At 41.4% G+C, this 22,450-nt stretch overlaps 1 protein-coding gene across 1 annotated transcript in view; it reads left to right on the top strand.

The window, feature by feature from the left end:
• The first annotated feature begins 1,117 nt into the window (after positions 1-1,117).
• col4a5 (collagen, type IV, alpha 5 (Alport syndrome)) overlaps positions 1,118-22,450 on the top strand; it is a 33,165-nt gene continuing 11,832 nt past the window's right edge. The window contains exons 1-18 of the mRNA XM_058066378.2: positions 1,118-1,438; positions 15,030-15,086; positions 15,150-15,239; positions 15,325-15,369; positions 17,054-17,098; positions 17,178-17,240; positions 17,316-17,369; positions 17,445-17,471; positions 17,553-17,633; positions 17,711-17,773; positions 17,842-17,877; positions 17,946-17,987; positions 18,058-18,150; positions 21,014-21,067; positions 21,182-21,238; positions 21,330-21,374; positions 21,457-21,510; positions 21,592-21,633. Of these exons, the coding sequence (XP_057922361.2) occupies positions 1,361-1,438; positions 15,030-15,086; positions 15,150-15,239; positions 15,325-15,369; positions 17,054-17,098; positions 17,178-17,240; positions 17,316-17,369; positions 17,445-17,471; positions 17,553-17,633; positions 17,711-17,773; positions 17,842-17,877; positions 17,946-17,987; positions 18,058-18,150; positions 21,014-21,067; positions 21,182-21,238; positions 21,330-21,374; positions 21,457-21,510; positions 21,592-21,633 (1,026 nt within the window). The 5' untranslated portion in view covers positions 1,118-1,360. The remainder of the gene's footprint in view (positions 1,439-15,029; positions 15,087-15,149; positions 15,240-15,324; positions 15,370-17,053; positions 17,099-17,177; positions 17,241-17,315; positions 17,370-17,444; positions 17,472-17,552; positions 17,634-17,710; positions 17,774-17,841; positions 17,878-17,945; positions 17,988-18,057; positions 18,151-21,013; positions 21,068-21,181; positions 21,239-21,329; positions 21,375-21,456; positions 21,511-21,591; positions 21,634-22,450) is intronic.

Here is a 22,450-nt window from a genome sequence, read left to right as displayed (position 1 = left end):
TGTTTTTCAGTTGTCTTTTGTACAGTATTTTTAAAGTGTATGTTGTTTACAAACTCTTAGAATAAAACAAAAAAGTCAAAGGATTAGTATTAGTTTTTATTATGGATGTCTGATATCAGCATAGAAATGTGATATCGGCCCATATCGCTATAGGATTTTTTCTTAATCATGAAAACTTTATTTAAAAAATGCTTTATACAATGCATATGTGTTAATTCCACCAGATGAGATGTGTCATGCTACATATATTGGTATCGGTATTGGTCGATATCAGTTTTGGAGAGTTGGACGATATTGATTTTATTGTTTTTTGGCAAAAAAAGCCAATACCGGACATCCCTGGTATTTATCCTTCACATCTATTTTCTATGCCACTTATCCTCATTTTTGGTATCAGAGGTTTTAGTATCACCCTTACCATGCAGAAATGTTTCTGAACCAGGCAACATTGACAAAGTTTTTAGCTGTTTCGACTGATAATGTTCTCCAGGGATGCATGCCAGAGCTCCTTAAGTTTTGCCCTTTGATTGACAACGACTGCAGTGTGATATTCAAACATGGAACAAACTCTGCCGTGACTTGGCACACAAGGTGTGTGTTTTGTGTGTATCAGGCTTGACAATGATTGGGACAACTTTTGAGTTAGAAAGCTTAAGAGTGCCATAAATGTTTAAAAAAGTGAATATTTAAATGTTGGTGTTTCCCAGACCTCCATTGTCAAGTAGTGTTATCTCAATGTCTTGTCCCAGTCGTAAGTAATTATTTGATGTGCAGCAATAATATGGGAGGAATGCAACATGTTGGGGCGTATAAGGAACACAAATAACGTTTTATTCCAGTCCCCTTTTTCTGTGCAGCCTCAGGCGTGGGTAGGAGAACTGCACTAGGCTGTATCCATCCGCCCTTGAGGAGCGCGAACTTGTGACTTTACTTTTTTCTTTGCACTTAAACAAAAATGATAGCGTACACTTGTTTTAACTGGACTTCAATGGAATGTTTTTGTAAGGTTCTTGCAGGAAAGCAATCATGAAAGTGATCTTCTAGACGAGTCGCAGTGAAGGTGCGTGTTTCTTGTATCAATGCGCAGTTGGAAGTAGATCCGGCTGGGACAGGTTCGCAAGTGGAGCGGAGGGGATTCAGAGAGGGGGACCAGAGAGGCGTACGGTACCACAGCCAGGACCACTTTGGAGCCTCTGCAACAAGAAGACGGGACAACCAGCGTGTCCCTCCGTTTTCCACGTCCACGCAGCGCAGACAAGGGGGGTGGGAGGCGATGACACGCCAGTAGTGAGGCGCACTTTTTCCCCAGTCTTTTAAGCAGGCGGATCCCCGTCGATCCCCTTTCTGCTGAACGTTCAAGATGAGCAAAGACTCGAAGCTGGCTGTGGTCCTGCTGCTCGTCGTCCTGTGCGTCGCCGTGCAGCTGACCGACTCTGCGGTAAGTCGCGCTCACTTTGACCCGGCATGCACGCACTCTCAGGCCGCCGAAGTGTCGCGCGGGACCCGGGGTAAAGGTGCACCCCCCCGGCCCGGACACCAGCGGCTTTCCCGCTGTTTATTAATAGACTTTTTGAAGTTAACCGCACAATTACACGCAACATTTACTCTATGCACTTTATTAATGACTTGCACCTGTCTTTTATTCTTTCTAAGTGCAAACAGTAGTTATAGAGATACTGTAATAAAGATGGAGAAAGTGTTCCTGTGCAAAAACATTGTTTCGGACATACTATTTATTTGCATAATACTGCCTCGAACATGCACGTATAGTTGCAAGCAGTGCATGCAAAATATTCCAATACAGGGGCGCCATTATATGAATATTAATGCTCATGAATAATTAATTAATCCCTGCATGGCCACGCCCTCTTCCTCAAAAGGCGTGTCCGAAGGGGGGCTTGCACACTTATTGCAGGCAGAAAAAGAAGGTGGTTACCATGGAAATGATCGTGTATACTGTATCTGCATGATTATCTTTTATTGATACCCAATAAATGTGATTCAAGCAGAATTAGTATTAGGAAGATCAAAGTGCCTCAAACTGTCAGTTAATGTTAAGAATGGACTTTTAAGTGCTATTTGTGTTACTGATGTGCGCTCACTGAGGCCCTCCAGTGGTGACTGAGTGTGCGGCATGTTGTCTTCAAAATACAGTCAGCCCCAAGCAAACCACAAACAGATTTAATCACAAGGCTTATCGGATGTAGTTCTGTAAATTATTTGAATCATGTGCACAAGTTTAAATGAGCTGTGATAGGAGGAGATAGACCTGATGTGGACATAAGGTACACTTCTCATGCATACACTTGTGTGTGTGTGTGCGGCATCAATCCTCACGCAGATATGAATCTCCTCTTAGCCAGCCCAGGTGAGGGAGTTCAGCAGTAACGCATACCTGGACGTTTTCCTTTGAACCTGACATGCTGTACAACTGCCAACACACACTTAATTTGAGGCCTGCCTTCCTGTGCGTGCGCACACACACACACACACATTTCCCTCATAGAGCACTTCACGTGACCCACACACCCTAGATTTAAGGTAGCCATAACAGCCTCAGGTTCACATCATCACGTTTCACTTCTTTTTCGTCCTCTTTTGTGTTCTTTTGAGGTAAAGGGGTGGCCAAGGGGGTGCCCAAGGGGTAAATGCAGAAATTACTTTCAAAATATTAGGATGCACTTTGATGTTCTTAGGAGATCAAAATAAATTAACCACTGTAAGTGATTCAATTAGAAGTAGATGAAATAATAAAATCCATAGAAAATCGCATGCATTAAAGTACAAATACAGGGAAGATAAGAAGTGATAAATAAAAATAGACAAAAATTGGATATTAATATTTTTTTATAAATAAATAAAGATGAAAAGTTAAACAAAGTTATTCAATTTGAAGTTTTATTTGAATTATTTTTAAATATCCAAATTGTGTTTAATGTTGTTTTTTCAAGCGCAAACTACTTTGGACACCCTGGTGGGCAAGGTCGGGCCCAAAAAACACCCACTCTGCTTGGTATCAAAGCCTCATCTTCCGGGAGCCGATGTGACACATCTGGAGGATTACCGTAATGACATGTACATCACTGCAAAGGGCAGTGCCTCTAGTTAGGGAGTTAATTCTATTGCAGCCATGGTCAAAGATTTCTGGTAGTTTCAGAATAGGTTTGCAAATTCTTGTCGCTGGTCACTGTTGGTGGAATTTTTGATGAAATTGTTGGGAAAGTTGGGTGGGCTGGATTTAAAGGTTTAGTTTAATGCCTGGTCTGGAGTAGAGTAGTCAAGTTTGGTTGGATACCTCACAGTCAACAGTCAGGGCAAAGACAATACACTTAGTTAATTCTAAGGTTATTGGAAATTGCAAGTACTGTATTTAATATAGACAGTATATGTACGTATATATTTTTAAAGAGGACACTGGGATGGTGTTGGTGTCACTGTGGTGCCAATGAGCTGAAGATGCCACCAGAAGTCACAAGTGGGCAAAAATCAACAGCGATTGTTTGGACAGCTAATTAGCTCCTTTTCTCCAGGTCCTGGTTGTCTTATTTATACAAACAGTTAGGCTAAAAGACGGACAGGGAACTCTTTTTTATTGTGTCTTATAATTGTTTCATTTTCTGTCACCTTTCAGTCAAACACACCATTGTGGACCTAACACACCCCCACACACACACACTTTACTCATCACTTCATTAGGTACACCTGCGCCATCTAATGAGAGCTGCCTTCTGCAGATACAGTCATGGGAATGCTGTGAATAATGTTTGTGGCGCCCCCTATGGGTTGTGGTCAAAATGTTTAAGATGCTCATGTACTTTTATAGTTTTACATGCAGAAAACAATTTGAAATTCATAGAAGTTCATATAAATGATGAATGAACATTTAAGGTTGCTTTTACCTTCATTGAAGACATGATTCTTGACATGACTGTTCCCAAAGACACAATGTGGCAGCAAGATCAACCACCTTCCTGTTTTGACATGATTTGTTTTTTTTAATTCAACAGTATTCCTCACCTTAATACTGTAAAGTTGCAAATGCCAGCATTTTGATAAATAATTTAATTAAAAAAAATAACTCATGGCAAACAGGAAAACAACATCCTTGTGGTGTCTCGCTGCCACAGCTAGTCTTTGCAAACAGTAGTCTACAATGAAGATAAACTGCGCTTTTTGGGGGGGAATTTTTCCCATCGTCCACAATCTTTATGTCAAACATGAATACACATCTTTCTCTTTTCTGTGCATTCTAAAGATAACAGCTAAAAAGAGACAGATCGTTACTGTAATGGGATACACCTATGTCCCCTACAAAGACCTCTATTAAAACCCTCCCAAGTGCTCCAACGAGTTTTTATGGTTTTATATACATGCTGTAATGTAATACTGTAATACTTACATTTGTTGGTCATTTTAAACATTATCGGTTTGAGGAATTGTGAGCAGGGCACTGACACACGACGCAAAGCGACTTGCTAGCTGGCTAGTAGCTAGCAGGTGTGGTGAGGCTAAGTGTCAATATGTTCAATCGGCGTAACAATGTTAATAATAATAATTCAAATGTTTGGTTAATATTTTTTATTTTATTTGTATATCTTTATAACACAGAAAAGAGAAATAAAAGTATTTATGTCTTACATAAGGATTGTTGACAATGGGTAAAATTCTACCAAAAAGTGTAGTTTTCCTTTGAATATTCGTTTAGCCCTTCCCTTTGTCATATTTATGATTTTCAAACAGTTTTCTGTATGTAAAACTATAAATATAAATCTATAAAAATTTGTTTTGCTTTAACATTTTTGAGGGGTAACCATTGATGACATCACACAGTTCCGGTTGCTATTTTGTGTGCTAGCTAATAGAATGCTAACAAGGCAGGATGTTTTCTGGTAGGAAAAGAATACCGTAATTCCCGGTGTCTATGCCGCTACTTTTTTCTCATGCTTTCAACCTTGTGGCTTGTACAGTGACGTGGTTAACAAAGTGTTGACAAAGTGTGTGACGAAGGAATAAAGAGGCTGATCAATTGTGATGTTTCTCAAGACGACTTGGACTTTCCCATTGTATTAATAATGCAACAAGATGGGCCCCATTATTAAAAATGCACGCTAACTGATGGTCCACTGTAGATGTTGATTATGTCGACTTATTCTTTGACGCCCTATCAAAGACTAATAAGACAGTTGCTTAGATGTTTTATTTGATGGCCCTCATGCACAGCCGTGTGCATTCCTACCAAATTTTGTGTCAATCCTGCTAAACACCCTTAAATTAGTATTTTGTAACGCTGTGTGAGAAATTTCCAGTTGGCCTGATTTAAGAGGTTTAATAACAGTGCCACTGTGTTACGTATTTGTTGGAAAAATAATAGAACAGGGAACACAGTAGGGGTGCATGTTTTGACAGATTTTCACCCCTTTGTGTGCAGTGGTTCAGGGGGAGAAGAGCTTAAAAACAAGTAGCAGTCCCCCTAGGACCACGCCTTGGACACCCCTTAAAGAAACACATGTGCCGGGCATGTTGCAGCTATTCTGCAGCTGTTCCTAATGTTATGTCCAGTGGCTTGGTGGTGATTCAGGTGGAGGACGTCTGCCATTTCACAAAGTGCTTCAGTGTGTTTTCTTGTTTTTGTGGCCAGCCTAATGACAAAATCAGACATCTGGACTACAATAAGCTGTTTATGTGCTACCGAGCAAGGTTTGTGGGGTGTTGACATTGTACAGAAACGCTAAAATTATTTTTTTTTTTTATGAAAAAGTTGTTTTGGTCCAAATCGTGTTCTGTTGTGTGGTTGCAATCTGTCAGGCTACCGTACAAATCCACCCACCCTTTTTTTCTCTTTTCCTGCGAGCATCCCTTCCCTTGTTTTCCTGGCCAAAAGCAGCGCTTGGGGACAAATTATTCTACAAGGGAAAGACAGACATGTAGCTAAGATGGAAACAATAAAGCCCACCGGATGAGCGCAAATAAGCAACAGAAGTAAGGAAATATAAGATTCATTTCATATTTTGCCAATAAGCTTAGCATTAGCATTAGCATCATCCACCCTATAAAATGTACATTTGCATGTTTGCACGCCAGCAGAAGACAAGATAAGTGTTTTATCGTCGCATCTCCCTGCAGCCCTTCGCCTCGCCATCAGACAGACAGATGGCAAAACGATAGCATGCGCTCTTTTGTGGGCTATCTGCATGAACGAATGAAGTAGAGAAGCTGTTTTGACTGGCGAGGTTGCGCTTGTTAAACTTTTTTTGTGCGGGAGCTTACTTCTTTCCTCTTCGTGAGCCTGCTTCCGCCATTATGAGTCTGTTTGTGTCAACACGGTGCACCTTATGTTACATATGTCTGATACATTGCCTGGAAAATTATTTACTTTGGCATTTTCCTTAGGGGCCATCCATAATATTCAACATTTTCACAAGAGTACAAAGAGTACTCTTTTGAGCAACCCCCCCCAAAAGAGTACAATCCCAAATGAAAAATGTTGATAGGTCCATGACCAACTGACCCAATACAGCCAGGAAATTCGAACATATCCAATCCAATCCAGTAGTGTTCTCTGGCTGTATTTTGGGACTCTGGTCAATCAGTCACTGCCCATCAACATTGTATTGAACACGAACAAGATAAAAAATTTTATCAAATTTTTTTTGTACAGTAAACCTCGGATATATCGGACTCGGATATATCGGAAATTCGCTCACAACGGACAGATAAAAAAGAACCAATTTTTCTGTAAAGGCCGCATCGTGGCCTTTGATCCATCTTTGATTCATGTTCACAGCCAAAGCTGAAGATTATAACATCTTTGTATGAATTACAGACATGTACATGAGCATGTACAACGAAAAAAAAAATTTCTCAAATCTGTAGAAATGCCTTCTTGTTGCTATTAGCGAGATTTAGAAACCAAACGATAAACGTAAGTGAAAACGATAATGACGTCACATGCTATTGAAATGTATGGGAACTTGCCGACTTGTTAATAGCCTGTGACGTCATTATCGTTTGCGTTAACAAATCCTCACAAATTTGCGTTAACAAATCCGCCCTGCTCGAGTCCTTCCATTTGGAACCTTTCCAAGCCGCCTGGCCAGCCGCTACAGCGTCCTTCCGCTTTCTTTCCGAACGCACAAAGCAGTAAACATTGATGTATTGTTCGTATGCATTGCTCGGTGAGCGATGAATGGCAGTAATTCTCTTTTTGATGAACGAAAATAGGTAATCGAAATCACCGGGGTCGGCCATTGTCTGATTGTTGTGTTGGAATGCGAAGCACGCAGAGCTACGTGGAGTATCGCGTGGACTGGTACGCTGTCACGCGAGCATGCGACGACAGGGGACCAGTCTATTCGCGCTAAAATTTGACTGCGTCCCGCGGTTCGAACATACAGACATCGACATTTTCTGGTTTTCAAAAAAGCGTACGTTGATGTCTTAACTCCCTCCCCCCCTCGTACGGTTTGTATGCTTGTGAAAATGTTGAAAATTATGGATGGCCCCTTGTAGGCTGCACGGCGGGTGAGTGGTTAGTGCGCAGGCCACACAGCTAGGAGACCCAAGTTTGATTCCACCCTCAGCCATGTGTGGAGTTTGCATGTTCTCTCCGAGTGTGCCTGGGTTTTCTCCGGGTACTCCGGTTTTTTCCTACATTCCAAAAACATGCTAGGTTAATTGGCGACTCCAAATTGTCCATAGGTATGAATGTGAGTGTGAATGGTTGTTTGTCTATATGTGCCCTGTGATTGGCTGGCCACCAGTCCAGGGTGTTCCCCGCCCCTCACCCGGAGACAGCTGGGATAGGCTCCAGCACCCCCGCGACCTTCGTGAGGACAAGTGATAGAAAATGAATAAATGAATTTTCCTAAGCAGTAATCAACACAAGTATGGAGACCAACAGGAAGGGAATTCCAATTCCAGTCAGTTTTCATGGATCTGTGGAGATTTTAGCTTATTTGTGAGGTGATAATTCACTGATGTTGGCTCTAGTTCATTCCAAAGGTGTTCGGCGGTGCTCTACCACAGTCAAATTGCTTATGTTTTACCATTAATGAGCAGAAATATAATACATGAACAAAATGTGGTGTTCCTAATTGCATTTTGCAATATCACAGTTCATTAATTCACTAATAATTGCTTTTTTGTAGTTTACTATGTTGTATTATTACCTTAAAAATATCAAAAGACAAAGGTATATGCAGAATTCTGGCCACGAGGAGTCAGTCAAATATTAATATTATCATCACACTGCATGGAGTCAGCCATGGCATGTCTGACATGGGAGAGTGAAAAGACGTTTTCCTCCTAGTCATTGTGGAAGTGGTATGTTTTGGCTTCTTTGTCCTAAGTCCCCACTCTGTTTTAAAGTCTTTCTTAAGTTTAGAATACAGCAAATAAATTGGAGGCCCACTAGCTTGCTCTTACAGTTGAAGAATGTGGCGTAAACAAAGAATAATAGTGTAAAGGAAACTATAGGGCAGTGGTTCTCAATTATTTTCTTCCAGGGGACCGAAATGTCCCCCCCACTTGAAATACTCTTGAGATTCTGATATTATGTATTTATTTATCTGTGCTGTACAAACTGAGCTTAAACCTGAAACCTGTGAAATGCAAGAAAAGCGTATTCAAGAGTCAAATTGCATGTTGAGTATGATACATTTGTACATGTTGGCGGTTCTGCACTAACATTGAAAGTACTATCCGCCTCTTACGCCCCCTTTGATAGTTCATAGGGGCCCCGCAGGGAGGCCTGCCCCACTATTTGAGAAGCCCTGTTATAGGGGTGCTCTATCTACAGGAGCCAAATGTGATTAAAATCACCTCCCTCACTTTTGAGAGAAGATGGCTGGCTTCCTTAACAACCCACCCCCATTCGTGCACCCACAGAACCACATCTTAAAATAAAGTTGTACCAGCAAGGCAAGATTTTTGAATAACGCACTTCCAATACACTTTGTGTCACCTGTGAGACGCATTTAAAATAGTCAAACAATACTAACAAATCCTGTTCAGGTTGTGCGTTTCTTAGGTGAAGGTAGCCTTAGTTAATCTCAGATCAGTGGCGGCTGGAATGCAACTAAGCTGAGGATATTGTCCGACTTGTGAGACAACTCACTGCTGTGTTTTTCCATCTTTATTGTCAATAAAATACAACTCGGTGGGGAAGTTGCAAAGCTGGCTGCTTTTGAGCGAGCGCGTCTACACTGACGGGTGTTGCATTCCGGGCCTCCGCTGCACAAACAGCACCCCCGCCGCCTGCAACAACGGGAAATCAAACATCTGGTTAGGCGCTGGTAGATGTGGCGTGTGTAACGGTAACGACAATAATCATATCAAATCATTTGTAGGCAGCTTTCCAGCTATCACTACTTCATAATACTTCATCAATGAGGCACATTTTGTGTCTAATTCTATTTATGTGACACAATTAATCATTATACATAACTCATATAATACAGTATATACATTCATTCATTCATTCATTTTCTACCGCTTTTTCCTCATGAGGGTCGCGGGGGTGCTGGAGCCTATCCCAGCTGACTGCGGGCGAGAGGCGGGGTACACCCTGGACTGGTCGCCAGCCAATCACAGGGCACATATAGACAAACAACCATTCACACTCACATTCATACCTATGGACAATTTGGAGTCGCCAATTAACCTAGCATGTTTTTGGAATGTGGGAGGAAACCGGAGTACCCGGAAAACACGCATGCACGGGGAGAACATGCAAACTCTACACAGAGATGGCCGAGGGTGGAATTGAACCCTGGTCTCCTTGCTGTGAGGTCTACGCGCTAACCACTCGACCGCCGTGCCGCCCGTACAGTATATAAAAATGTGGATAAATATAGGAAGTCACCAGTTTCAGTGTTTGCTACTTACTTATATCAGAGAGGAAACATCAAATACTAGATCATCACCAAAATGAAGTGCAAAGCTCCTGAAAGGAAAAGAATGTAACCCCCCCCAATAAATTTTCTGTGCTCATTGGGTCCTCCAGTGGTGATGAGGTGGAACTACATCCACAAAGATCATCTCCCTGACTTCACTTTTCAACTTTGCACCACATCCAGGATGAGAACACATCGCTTTTTGTCCCACATTCTCGCTTATCTTGTTGTGTCTACAGTCGCTGCTCTGGGGTAAATATTAAGATAAGAGATTTTCTACACCGTTTTGGCTTTAATGGCACATTTAGCCGCGTCGTATGGTTCATGCTCATCTTGTTAGCTGCATGTACTCACAACCACCACTCCTAATCTCTAATTTCTTGTGCCAAGCGATGATGTATGTGCAGGGAGTGTCAAGTTCAGACCTGTGCGAGACAGGGCCGGGCCTGGGCGGGGCCAGGTGGGGTTGATATCATGGAATTCCAACACCCCCCCATCCCCCTACCCCCCAACCCACTTTGCTGGGAAGTTGCACATGAGGACTGCTGGAACAAACAACCAATAAATCAGCAAGACAACACAGCGAAACTAATGACTTCCCATTCTGCCTTGGCTTCCTTCCATCATGGATCCTTCAGCAGCCCTCCTCTTTTATTTAAGGCCAACGGTACAGAGTACATTGAGTGAGGGGCGGGAAGTTTTTTTTTGAGATTTGGGTTATGAAGCTGTTGAACTTTGACTCCCTTTCCTATGATGCTTATCAGTATGGATACATGATGCTATTATTTCTGCACCAAGAAGTTCCAAAAGTGCAAGAATAGCCACAGGGGTCAACATCCATCATCCCAAATGAAAAGGAACAACCAGAAGAAAGAGAATTCCTGGCAAATTCCCAGAGGAGTGTGGCGACAAGATTGTACACGTGCAACTCGGGTGCCCCATCGGGGGGGGGGGGGGGTCTTCCTCCTCGAGTCAAAACACACTCGGGGTGCAAATATTTTCTTTGCTCGCCTCTGTCGGGGCGTCGTCACCTTGAAGTAGTCAAAGTCCAGCCGTGATGAAAGGGATCAACGCGAAGGCTCGGCGCTCCAAGCGCCAGTCTCCGGAGAGGGATAAACTCACAGGCTGATGCTTAACACATGAACACACACACACGCACACACACACCAAATGACCTACATTAATTGCACTATGGACCTTCTCCTATAGGTCTAAAACTGCAAACAAGCCTTTTCTTTATCCCCTGTCATTGAGATGAATGATGACGAGTCATTGTTAGCGGCTTTTATGTGTTGTCTTGTTGCTAGGCAGAACTTGTGAGGCAGGTCCTGTTTTTATCTATGAAACTGACCTGTGATCAACCATTTAAAGTTTTCATAGGGGCTTAATTTACCTAAAAGGGAATGAACATATTATTTAGTCTGCAGCTGTGTCCTGTTGACAGTTTAATGTCACTGTGTGTGTTTGTGTGTGTTTGTGTGTACAAGTCTAATCATCAAGTCTCTGAAGAACCAAGGGAAATTCCAAACTCGGCAGTCTAATCCTACCCCTTCCGCCCAGCCGCTCGCCTTCCTCCGACTCATCCTCACCTGCCGGTCTATTTTGAGTCGGGCAGACAACCGCAATGTATCCCACCAAACATGCATCGTCACCACACCTTTCCAAGTTCTGCGTCACAGAGTATGGGATGCACGAGAGATGGTGTTTTCAGGCAAGGTGGGGCAGGATTGCTTGCCCACGTACGCAACATCATTATTATGGACAAAAAGTCGAAGCCCATTCCCGAATAAAGATGAGTCATTCAATGAATAGAATCGCGCCTCTCGCAAGTAATTAACAAAAGCCACCACTTTACAGGAATTAAATCATCAGAATGACTCAAAATGAGACTGGAAATAACCCACAGAGTCAAGAATCAGAGTCAGAATAGCAAAGATGCTGAGTATGCACTTCCTCTTAGCTGTGGGAGTAGCACTGAAAATGCTACACAAAATAAGTACAAAGTACACAAATTGAGACACAGTCATAGTGTCAGTACGCCCTCAGTGACACTCGTTGGCTCTTTATTTTGTTAGCTTCCTGCCTCGCTAGCTAGCAATGCCCATTAATCTTTGCATTATTGCAAATGTTGATCTGAAATTGGAGAGGTTGTATGGACGGTTTCTGCACACTGGAAATCCTACAATCCCACCAACACTTTTTTTAGTGGGTGCTCGGCAGACATTTTGGAGGGGTTAGTGGTAAGCAACCTTTAAAGCAGGGGTCTCAAACTCAATTTACCTGGGGGCCACCGGAGTTAGGTTCTGGGTGAAGCCGGGCCTCATCAGGTTTTCAAAAAAAAACCAAAACGCATTATTAAAAACTGGGAAAAAATCAATAAAAAAAACTATCTTCAATGCTTTTGCTTGTGCTATAGTATAGCTTTAGTATAGCAGCTATACCCTACACTTTTTCAGTACTTTGGTTCCGGTTTTCCACACCAAAATATCTGATAAAACACTTCATATCTTTCTATACACAAAATAAGATAAAAAAAATTAAGAAACAAATTAAGAATAAAGACAATAAATCAATCAATCAGTAATAAATAAGTAAAATAATAATAAAACAGCAAATAAGAAAAACGTAAGACACCACATCCAGTTGGTAGAGACATTATTTTTTTCAGATTCAAATGTACAGTATTAATAGTTATTTAACCTTTAACATGAACATTAATGAAACTTAATAATTTTAACCAATTAGCAAGTTAGCATCGTACTCAGTTCCATCTGGGAGCAGCGTCGTAACTTTAACAACATGTTTGATGAGATGCTTTATCTTGACGTGTATTTTCCGTTTTATTCCAAATCATTTCCTGCATTTATTTGTACCCAGCGTCATAAGCCTTTAGCTTCATTGCTAATCCAAAGCAAAACAGTTAATTGTGTCCGGTGTGGCCACAGCTTTAAGCTGTCATTTCAACATTAAACTTTGGTATCAAGGTGGGGGCCTCAAACTAGCGTCTCATGGGCCGCATTTGGCCCGCGGGCCGCGAGTTTGAGACCCCTGCTTTAAAGTGATGCACAAATGTTATAAATTGGTTAAAAATGATAAATGGATAGAATTACTGCCATTTTGGAAGCTACACTCTGAATAAATATTGCCCCGTAGACATTTATTGTAGTGCACACACCTTTTTTGTTGCATTATGATGACAATGCGTGCTGTCAGTAATGACTGCTTGTGTACAGACCAGCAGGCCGGTCTCGGCTTGTCAATTCGGGCAGGCGGGAGCTCAGACTCCCCCCTCAAGCGTGATGGCTGGGCTTGCTTGGCGTGACGGAAAAAGCGGAACGCGAATAGAGCTGAGAAAGATCCAGAGGGAGGGAGTGAATATCTGCGGCTCAGTGACCTTTCTAAGTAGATTACATGGCCCTTTGACTCTTATGTGGATTATTTAGCTCAGCTCACCTCCATAGACACAACTCAACATCAACATTTTACATCGTGAAAACATCAGTTCAGGATCACAAGAGTGATTTGATATTATCTTGTTTTCATTTTCATATTACTATGCATACATAACATCGCCACTCACAGGGAGGAAACAGGAAGGAGAGACAGGACAAGCTAAAACTACAAAATCAAAGCTGTGTCTCAATTCACGTATTGCAATACTTTTGAGTGCATAAGTACGTTCACGTTTGTGTTCCAAATGCTAAGTGCAATAACAAATGCTAATGAAGAAATAAGGAATGATGCACACTGAATGTTGACAAAGAATGAAGTTAGTGCCCTGCCAGAGCGGACATCATTGAGCTGAAGCAGAGCAGAGACTAATCTGGAGATCCAGGGCTTGTCAAAGCACACACCCTCAGCCCCCGGTCTGGAGTTGTGTTTACTGCCAACACATAGAGCTTCCTGGATCTTTTAATCCAAAAATGTGTGCCAATCAGGGAATCAAACCCGCCATCCCAGACTCAATTGGAGTCAGCACACTTCAATAACTTTACTCTGCACACAGTTTAGTTGCTAGTTCACATTCTGCACTTACCGGAAATGACAACCACAAGACACCATTTGGCTGCCTTGAGTGCACAACATGCAGCGTACTGTATTTTACTGTACTTAAAACACTAAGCACTCAAGTGTGTCATCATGTGATGATGGCGTACTGTTGTACCGTTATAACCATAGTAGTCAGTGTACAGCATGTTTACTATTCACTCAATAGAAAACAGACATTATTGTCTTGGTGGTAGCGTCATGGTTGGGACTGCATGAGTGCTGCGGGTACAGGGGAGTTGTGGTCCACTCAGAGGAAATATGAATTCCAACATGTACATTGTACATGTACGTTTTTCCCTTTATTTATATTTTTTCCTATTCAGTCACAGATAAGATTTCATTTCAGTCATGAATGAAAGTAGATCCAAACTTACATATACTTTAGAGTAATCAATGTACAGCTTGTATAACAGTATAGAGCTCCTGTCAAGACACAGGCATTATTGTTTAAATAGTGGTATGTACTTGTGAAGCCAAACTTGTACGCCTGGTGTGCTACCTTTTGGAAGATCCCTAAAAGTCATCACAACGCAGTCAGGCACACACTTGTATTATTATTTTGTTTTTAGTAGAAGAATGCTGAGTTGTCTGTACTTCTTTATGCTGCTGTGTGGTTCACAAAAAAAAAACTGAGTACCTGGCATGCATGCAGTCCATGCCTGCTGTCAGCAAGCATGGGAAAGCTTCATCAGCAGCTTGGCACTCCTGTTTTCTCAGCTCCCTGTCCCACCAAGCTACTGTTCTATGTTAATTGGTCATGTTTGTGCACAGGACTGGTGGGAATTTTATTTTGCATGATGTGAAGTTGTTGTTTTGTTCACAATGACCTTGCAGCTGCAGTACCATCAGCAAACAAACCTGCAGAACCTCTGACTTTTCTGTGGGAATAGTTGTTATACAGAATGTTGCAGGAAGCCATGCGTGGGCGCCCTCCTGTGGCGTAGATGAATAGTGCAGTACAGGGTCATTTTATTTAGGTTGCATGTGCGCCCTCCTGTGGCTTTGATAAAAACTCAGCTGTTATGTTAGACTTGATGAAGATACTGCTACATTTTGGTGCTAAAATAAATGGCTTTTCTCCAACAGGCCTGCCATGGATGTGTTGGATCCAAATGTGACTGCAGCGGAGTCAAAGGCGCAAAGGTGTTGTATGATCAAATAAACCTGCATTGGAATCTAGACTAAATCTATGTCATAATTCGTCAGGGTGAGAGGGGTTTCCCAGGACTTACCGGACAACCAGGAGTTCCAGGGTTCCCGGGACCCGAAGGCCCGATTGGAGGCCGGGGAGAGAAGGTCAGTGGCTGCAAACAAAACCACAACCAAGCATAAATGATTCTTTCTTTCTTTGTGGTTGTACTCAAAATATGTTGTCTTTCAGGGTAGCGATGGACCTATGGGACTACATGGCCCAAAAGGAATAAGAGTGAGAATTTAACATATTTTGTGCAGTACTGTTCCCCAATCAATTGTGGGAAATTATGTGTATATTTTGTTGTAATACCAGCTCTTGGCCAGCAGATGTCGCTATTTCGATATTATTCAATTCACTGCAGCTTTAAAGAGTCCCTGATATAATTGATCAACTTTGCTTAAAAATGTTAGATTATTTGTAATTCTAGATTGTTCTATTTGTTGAATGGAATGGTAATTTAGAAAGTAGTAGTAGTAATGGTAGTTTTAATATGTGGTTATTAAAATGAAGTATTTGTTGTAGGGGGTATAATCTGACCCAACAAAGAGGCCAAGTCTGTTATATACCCCAGTGCCCCAGTATAAAATGGCCTAGGCTACTTTATCACTAGGAATACTCTGGGCTATGGTATACTTACTACACTGGAACTTCCTTCCTTGGTTTCATTGAGCAACATAGAAACAAACGCTACAGCTAGTATTGACTTTTACAAACTCCAAAATAAAAACAAAACAGCAGTGGCCGCAGATCCAAAACATAGCGTTGCCTGTCAGTAATGGCCTGACGTGGCTGAGTCAGTGTGCAGTGAAGCTAGTAGCTAGCTACCAGCTAGCTAACAGCTAGCTACTAGCCGGCTAGCTACTAGCCACAGCTGTATTGTTTTGGAGTTTGTAAAAGTCAATGCTAGATGTAGCGTTTGTTTTCTATGTTGCTACGTGAAACCAAGGAAGGAAGTTCCAGTGTAGTTAGTATAACCCAATTATACCCCAGTAGCTAGCCGGTTAGTAGCTAGCCGGTTAGTAGCTAGCCGGTTAGTAGCTAGCCGGTTAGTAGCTAGCCGGTTAGTAGCTAGCTGGTTAGTAGCTAGCCGGTTAGTAGCTAGCCGGTTAGTAGCTAGCCGGTTAGTAGCTAGCCGGTTAGTAGCTAGCCGGTGTAGTGTGACTACCTTTGAAATAATTCTTTCAATTATGTAAATGGAACGTTGTTGGCGCTTTTTAGAGGTTTTTTCAGAAGGCTTTATAGGTGGAAAAAGTGTCTCCCATCTGTCTTTATATCTTTACAATACACAGATAAGAGAGACCTGTTCCCGTCTCACATAAGGATTGTGGATGATTGACAACCTTTTTTAAAAAGTGCAATTTTACTTTTAACATTGGCTTTCAACAAATCGAACAATGTAGAACATAATCACAAACAATATATAATATATTTAAGCCGAGTGGTTAGCATGGAGGCCACACAGTCAGGAGACCAGGAAATCACCACTTGTCATCTCTGTGTGGAGTTTGCATGTTCTCCCCGTGCATGTGTGGGTTTTTTCCGGGTACTCCGGTTTCCTCCCACATTCCAAAACCATGCTAGGTTAATTGGCGACTCCAAATTGTCCATAGGTATGAATGTGAGTGTGAATGGTTGTTTGTCTATATGTGCCCTGTGATTGGCTGGTGACCAGTCCAGGGTGTACCCCGCCTCTCGCCCAAAGACAGCTGGGATAGGCTCCAGCACCCCGCGACTCTCGTGAGGATAAGCGGTAGAAAATGAATGAATTAATTAATAATATTGACTTTTTTAATCTTTTGTTTCTTCAAACCACTAAAATGCTTGCCAGTGGTGTTTTTATATTTCTTGGTTTAAAAAGCATTTTGAACATTTTGAGCCAGTTGCCTTGTCTGATTCTTGCTATTCATCTTCATAGGGACCTTCTGGATTACCAGGATTTCCAGGAACACCAGGACTCCCAGTGAGTTTTTAAGCATAGCAACTGAGACACATCCATGTCTTTTTGTGTAATTTCACTTTACTAACTCCCTGTGTCCTAGGGTCTCCCAGGGCAGGATGGACCTCCAGGCCCAAGAGGAACACCAGGCTGCAATGGGACCAAAGTATGTGTAGAATAATAAAAGAAAATAACTGAACCGGTTTCATGTTGACCTTATTTGACTTCCTCTGCTGTCTAGGGGGAAAGAGGGTTCCCGGGAACGTCAGGAATCCCAGGACATCAAGGACTGCAGGTCAGTCTTCAGTAGAAGTCAGATATTCTCTGACTTGATATATGGATGCTAACATCTCATGTTCTCCTTCCATAGGGTCCACCCGGTCTTCCTGGACCCAAGGTAAGTCCTTTTTAAATATTAGTTGACTGACCAAGGAGACCCAAACATGCTCCTCCTCACATTGAAAATGTTCCTCAAAAGGGTGATCCAGGTGACGTGATCTCGACTAATCGTTTTGGGGAGAAAGGAGCTTTGGGGCTCCCCGGACTGCCAGGCGTTCCCGTAAGTCTACTTTGTGCTTTATTGATTCAATTGAGGAGAGATAGACCCAACTATAATTCTGTTTGTAAATGTCTCAGGGTGCTCCAGGACCTCCTGGGTATCAAGGTCCACTCGGTCCTCCTGGACCAAGAGGCACTGAGGTAAAGGCCACTTCATCATGAACTTCACATCTGGTTGAGGTGAGGCTCATTGTTCTGTTGTGTTGCAGGGTCGTCCCGGTCCTCCTGGTCCTCCTGGACCTAAGGTAAGCTCACACTATTATTTCCATGGGAAGTATTTTGCCTGCTGATGCTTCTCTGTTTGGTGAAACAGGGAAACATGGGACTGAACTTCCAGGGACCCAAAGGAGAGAAGGTACTGTCCACTGTGTGCTTTTCATGCCTTTCATTCATCTGATTCTGTACACATTTGGGTGTGAATGCAGGGTGAACCTGGCTTACCAGGACCTGCTGGGCCTCCTGGACAAGTTGGGGAACAGAAGAGGCCAACTGAGACAGAGATCCAGAGAGGAGACAAGGTAAAAACTAGCTCAGAGGCTTTGACAGTACTCTCACAGCAGGATACTCAGTTGTACGACTTCATTTCAGCATCCTAGAATGTTTGAAATGTCTGTAAATTATTTCTAGAATTCAACTGGTTACAAATTACACGTTACAAATTAACAGCTTAACATGAAGCATGAAAACCTTGCCACCCTGAGTCCTCTCCACCAGAGAGCAGCATCTGCAGCTTGCAAAGCTTCAGGCCGCAATATTCACTTCAGCCACTAGAGCAGGGGTGAGCAAACTACGGCCCGGGGGCCACATCCGGCCCGCCAAGTGTTTGAATACGGCCCGCCCAATCTTTCCAAAGTATTTCATTTAAACTCAACATACAACCTGGCATCATGGCCTGAGCCAACCTTTTGATGGTTTTATCAATTTCGTTTTTTGACATGGTCTGTTGTTTACAAAGAGCTCCTGAAAAAAGGGACACAAGCACATAATAATAATAATAATAATAATTATTATTATTATTAGATTATTATAATTATTATAAATATTATGATTATTATAATTATTATATTAATGCTAATTATTATATTAATTATATATAATATTATTGTTATATTTGCATATTTTACATAATAATAATATAATTATTATTATTTTAATTTTATTGTAATTATTATAATATTTTATTATTTTTTAAATATTTAAATATAAATATAAAATAATAAATAATAATAGCAGATTGCATGACAATTTTACAGATACAATAATACCAGGTGGACTGTTACGTGTAAAATATATAGTCTGCCCCCCCCGTAAATTTTGTCATATCAATGTGGCCCGCCAGTCAAAAAGTTTGCCCACCCCTGCACTAGAGGGTATCAAACATTTGCGGCCTCTCATCCTGTATAGCAAATACAAAAATCAACTCTCAAATTATTAAATTAATCTGATTGATTGCAGCGATTGAGTTCTAACACACTGAAATGTTACATTTTACAAACACATTTAATACCCTTCTTATACTGTTGTAAATTGCCACCACATGTCTATCAGCGTTCTTACACCAAGTGAGTCCAATAGGGTGTGTTTATTCAATAATTCATTTGATGTCAACAACGCAATCTCCACCCTGTTAAGATGCTTCCAAGTAGCCTGCAGTATGCTACTAGATTGAATTGCACTGCCTGAACACCGGTTCATTCCAATAGCGAACATGAAAAATTGTTCAAACAGTGATTTAGGAAAGGTTATTACTAAAATAGTCCATCACTAATGCAAAAAAGTTCAGGAAACAACCAAAAAAACGCTGAGAAAGGTGGCTGCTGAATCTGTCTCTCTCATCAAGTGGAGCCAAATAAGAACAGCTGGAAGGTGACCAACAACAAGCAAAAGTTACACTAAACCTAAATTAAAATATTGTTGGACCTCAAAAGTGTTCATGAAAATGGGAAATACAGAAAGTACCTCAGAAACAGAAAACTATACATTGGGCATTTCCCATACCTCTTTACCCGACTGTATAAATGGCCAGTTACTTTCTTTATTTAACATATGTGAGCACAGCGTATAACGACCAGTGACTCTTGCATAAACTTTTTGAAATTTAAGTTACTTAGCCACAGTCACTCTGCGTTACTATTGTAGCGGCGGCTGAATAACGGTAGTCAGGATGGCTGCATTCAGTTGGCGGTTTATTTTCAAAAACAACATAAGGCACTAACTGTCCTGCCGGCAGACCTAGCTACCCATGTGAACACACAGCAGTACTTCCTTAGTACTCTTGTTCTACTATCTTTTCTTCCAAACGCCCGCTCCAACCCGCAAGCTGGACCTGACTGCCCTCCAGTGTCCACACACAAAACAGCAGCTTGGAACAACACACCACACCCAACGCTACACTCTTTTTCAGCAAATAAAAGCCAACTTTCAACTTCAAGTTCAATTAAGACCTTTGCTGAGGTTGCACCAATAAAAATAGTTTCATATAATAGACCGGTTGAAAGGACGTTGCAGGCAGCCGCTGTTAAGTAACTACTAATGTAACTTACTTAATTTACTTTCAAAATAAATTAGTCTGTAAAGTAACTAAGTTACTTTTTAATTCAGTAATCAGTAGTCAGTAATCTGATGACTTTTTCTTAGTAACTGTGGCATCACTGATCACTACAATACTCATCCATACGCCCCATTTTCCAGGCACCCGAACATAAGCTGTAGTAATTCTACACTTCATCCAATTTACTGAAGATTTGTCAGCTCAAAAAATGATCGCTTCATAAGACTTCAAAAGGTGATGTTAGTGTCCACTTCACTACTACTGAAGCTGCATCAAGGTTCAGGGTTCAACGTGTGAGAAAAAAGTACTGGCATAGACACGGAAAATTACAGTAGTGAGCTGCACGAGTCACTCACTGAAGTGAATCAAGTACTCAATTTACTCAAGGCAGTTGTCACAGAGCAAAAAAAAACAACAACACAGAGACTCCCGTAGACATACTGTATACCATACCACTGTGTTTTATTGGACAATTTCATTTAATAAACGAAGCATTCCTTAATACTGTAAATTCCGCTGTATAAAGAGCTACTAAGATTCTTACAAACTGTGCTTAATTCATCATGCAGCAACTTAACACTCAAAAGGTAGCAAAGAAATATAGACGTACCAATACAAGTTTAGAATAAGAAAAACAACTATTTTAATCTTGTCCATAATTTATTGTGTCCAAGCAAGGCATTCCTTGGTGCGCTGCTATGACGTCAGCCTCCCTCTGGGCTCTTTGCTTCTCTGCATTCAGCACGATCCATGCATCCATGATACAAAATAATTTAGAAGCACTGCAAGATAGCCTGCATCTGCAATTCATGACCCTCTTTTTGCTCAAGGGTGACCCTGGACTTCCCGGCCCCCCAGGTGATCCAGGCTATCCAGGACCTCCTGTAAGTGACTGTTAGCATTTGTTTGCCATTATATCAAAATGGCATTCAGGTCAGTCAGAATATTGATGAATTTGTTCATATTTTGGGGGGGTGGTTGTGTGTTTGTGTTGGTAGGGCTTCCCTGGTGGCCAGAAAGGAGAAAAGGGAGAACCAGGAGAGGCAGGAAAACGCGTAAGTTTTTTAAAATGCTGAAATCCATCAAAATCACATTTTTTTCATTTTAAAATTTCTCTTGTTTTTTCTTTTCTTTTTCTTTTTTCAGGGAAAACCAGGCAAAGACGGTGACCCTGGCCAACCAGGCTTCCTTGTGAGTCCAGTAAAAGTGATTCTATGACATATCTGACTAATAATAAGAATTTGATTATAATGATTTGGTTTCCTGCTGTTAGGGACTCAAAGGGGAGTCGGGCTTGCCAGGCCCTCCAGGAAGGGATGGAGAGAGAGTAAGATTCACTTTTTCTTTGTAAATGATTGAACAGGGATCTTAAAGAGATGATCAAATGGAATGCTGCTTTCCTTGAAAGGGTCTAAAAGGAGATCGTGGATACCCAGGCCCACCAGGAGTGGTATGTCACCTAAACTTCTTTTTACGCATAAAACTACTTTCAAACAAATAAAAGAGCAAACCATCATTTATTAACTGATACAGTGGGGCCTTGGTATTAATCCGTTCCAGAGGTCTGACTCAAACCAAAACAGACTCTAACCAAGGCAAGTTTTACCATAGAAAATAATGTTTATACAATTTCAGACGCACAAGAATTTTAATATAAAATACATTTTATAGACAATATAAAACTAAGCAAAAATAATGGACAGCTGCATTCGGGCCACATAAAATCTATGCAGAGAGGTCTGTTATAGGCTTTTTTACTTGCAGTCTTACGTTCATATAACAATGCCACAAATATGATGTGTGAAATGGAGAAATGAACATTTAACGTAATTTTACCGATAGTGGACACACTTGGACAAAAAAAGGGCAACAACCATATAACAGCAATTTGTTCACCAAAAAAACATGCTGCTATGAAATTTGACTTATGTAATATAGTGTACATAGCATAATAATGTTAATGTTAAAGTTGTGTATCTCTCTCTGGCAGCAGCAGCTCTGATCTAAACATTGTTGCTCTACAAATGACGCCTGTGGCCCACAATGCATTGCACGATTACATGCAAGTATTGCTAGGTTGAACAAATCACAAGACATTTTGCTAGCCAAGCAAGCAAACACAAACCAAGGAAAAAATGTTGCAATAATTTTGGATGTTAACCAAAAAACACGGTTAGATGTTAACCAAGTACCACTGTATATGAACTGATCAGTTAAGGGAAACATCTCCTGCCTTGAACGCACCTTGTTGCTCTTTGTTCTACCAG

The sequence above is a fragment of the Doryrhamphus excisus genome, linkage group LG2 (genome assembly GCF_037039965.1).
Source record: "Doryrhamphus excisus strain RoL-2023G ecotype Guam linkage group LG2, RoL_Dexc_Guam_v1.1, whole genome shotgun sequence".
Lineage (NCBI taxonomy): Eukaryota > Metazoa > Chordata > Actinopteri > Syngnathiformes > Syngnathidae > Doryrhamphus > Doryrhamphus excisus.
This window is presented reverse-complemented; position numbering and strand designations above follow the sequence as displayed.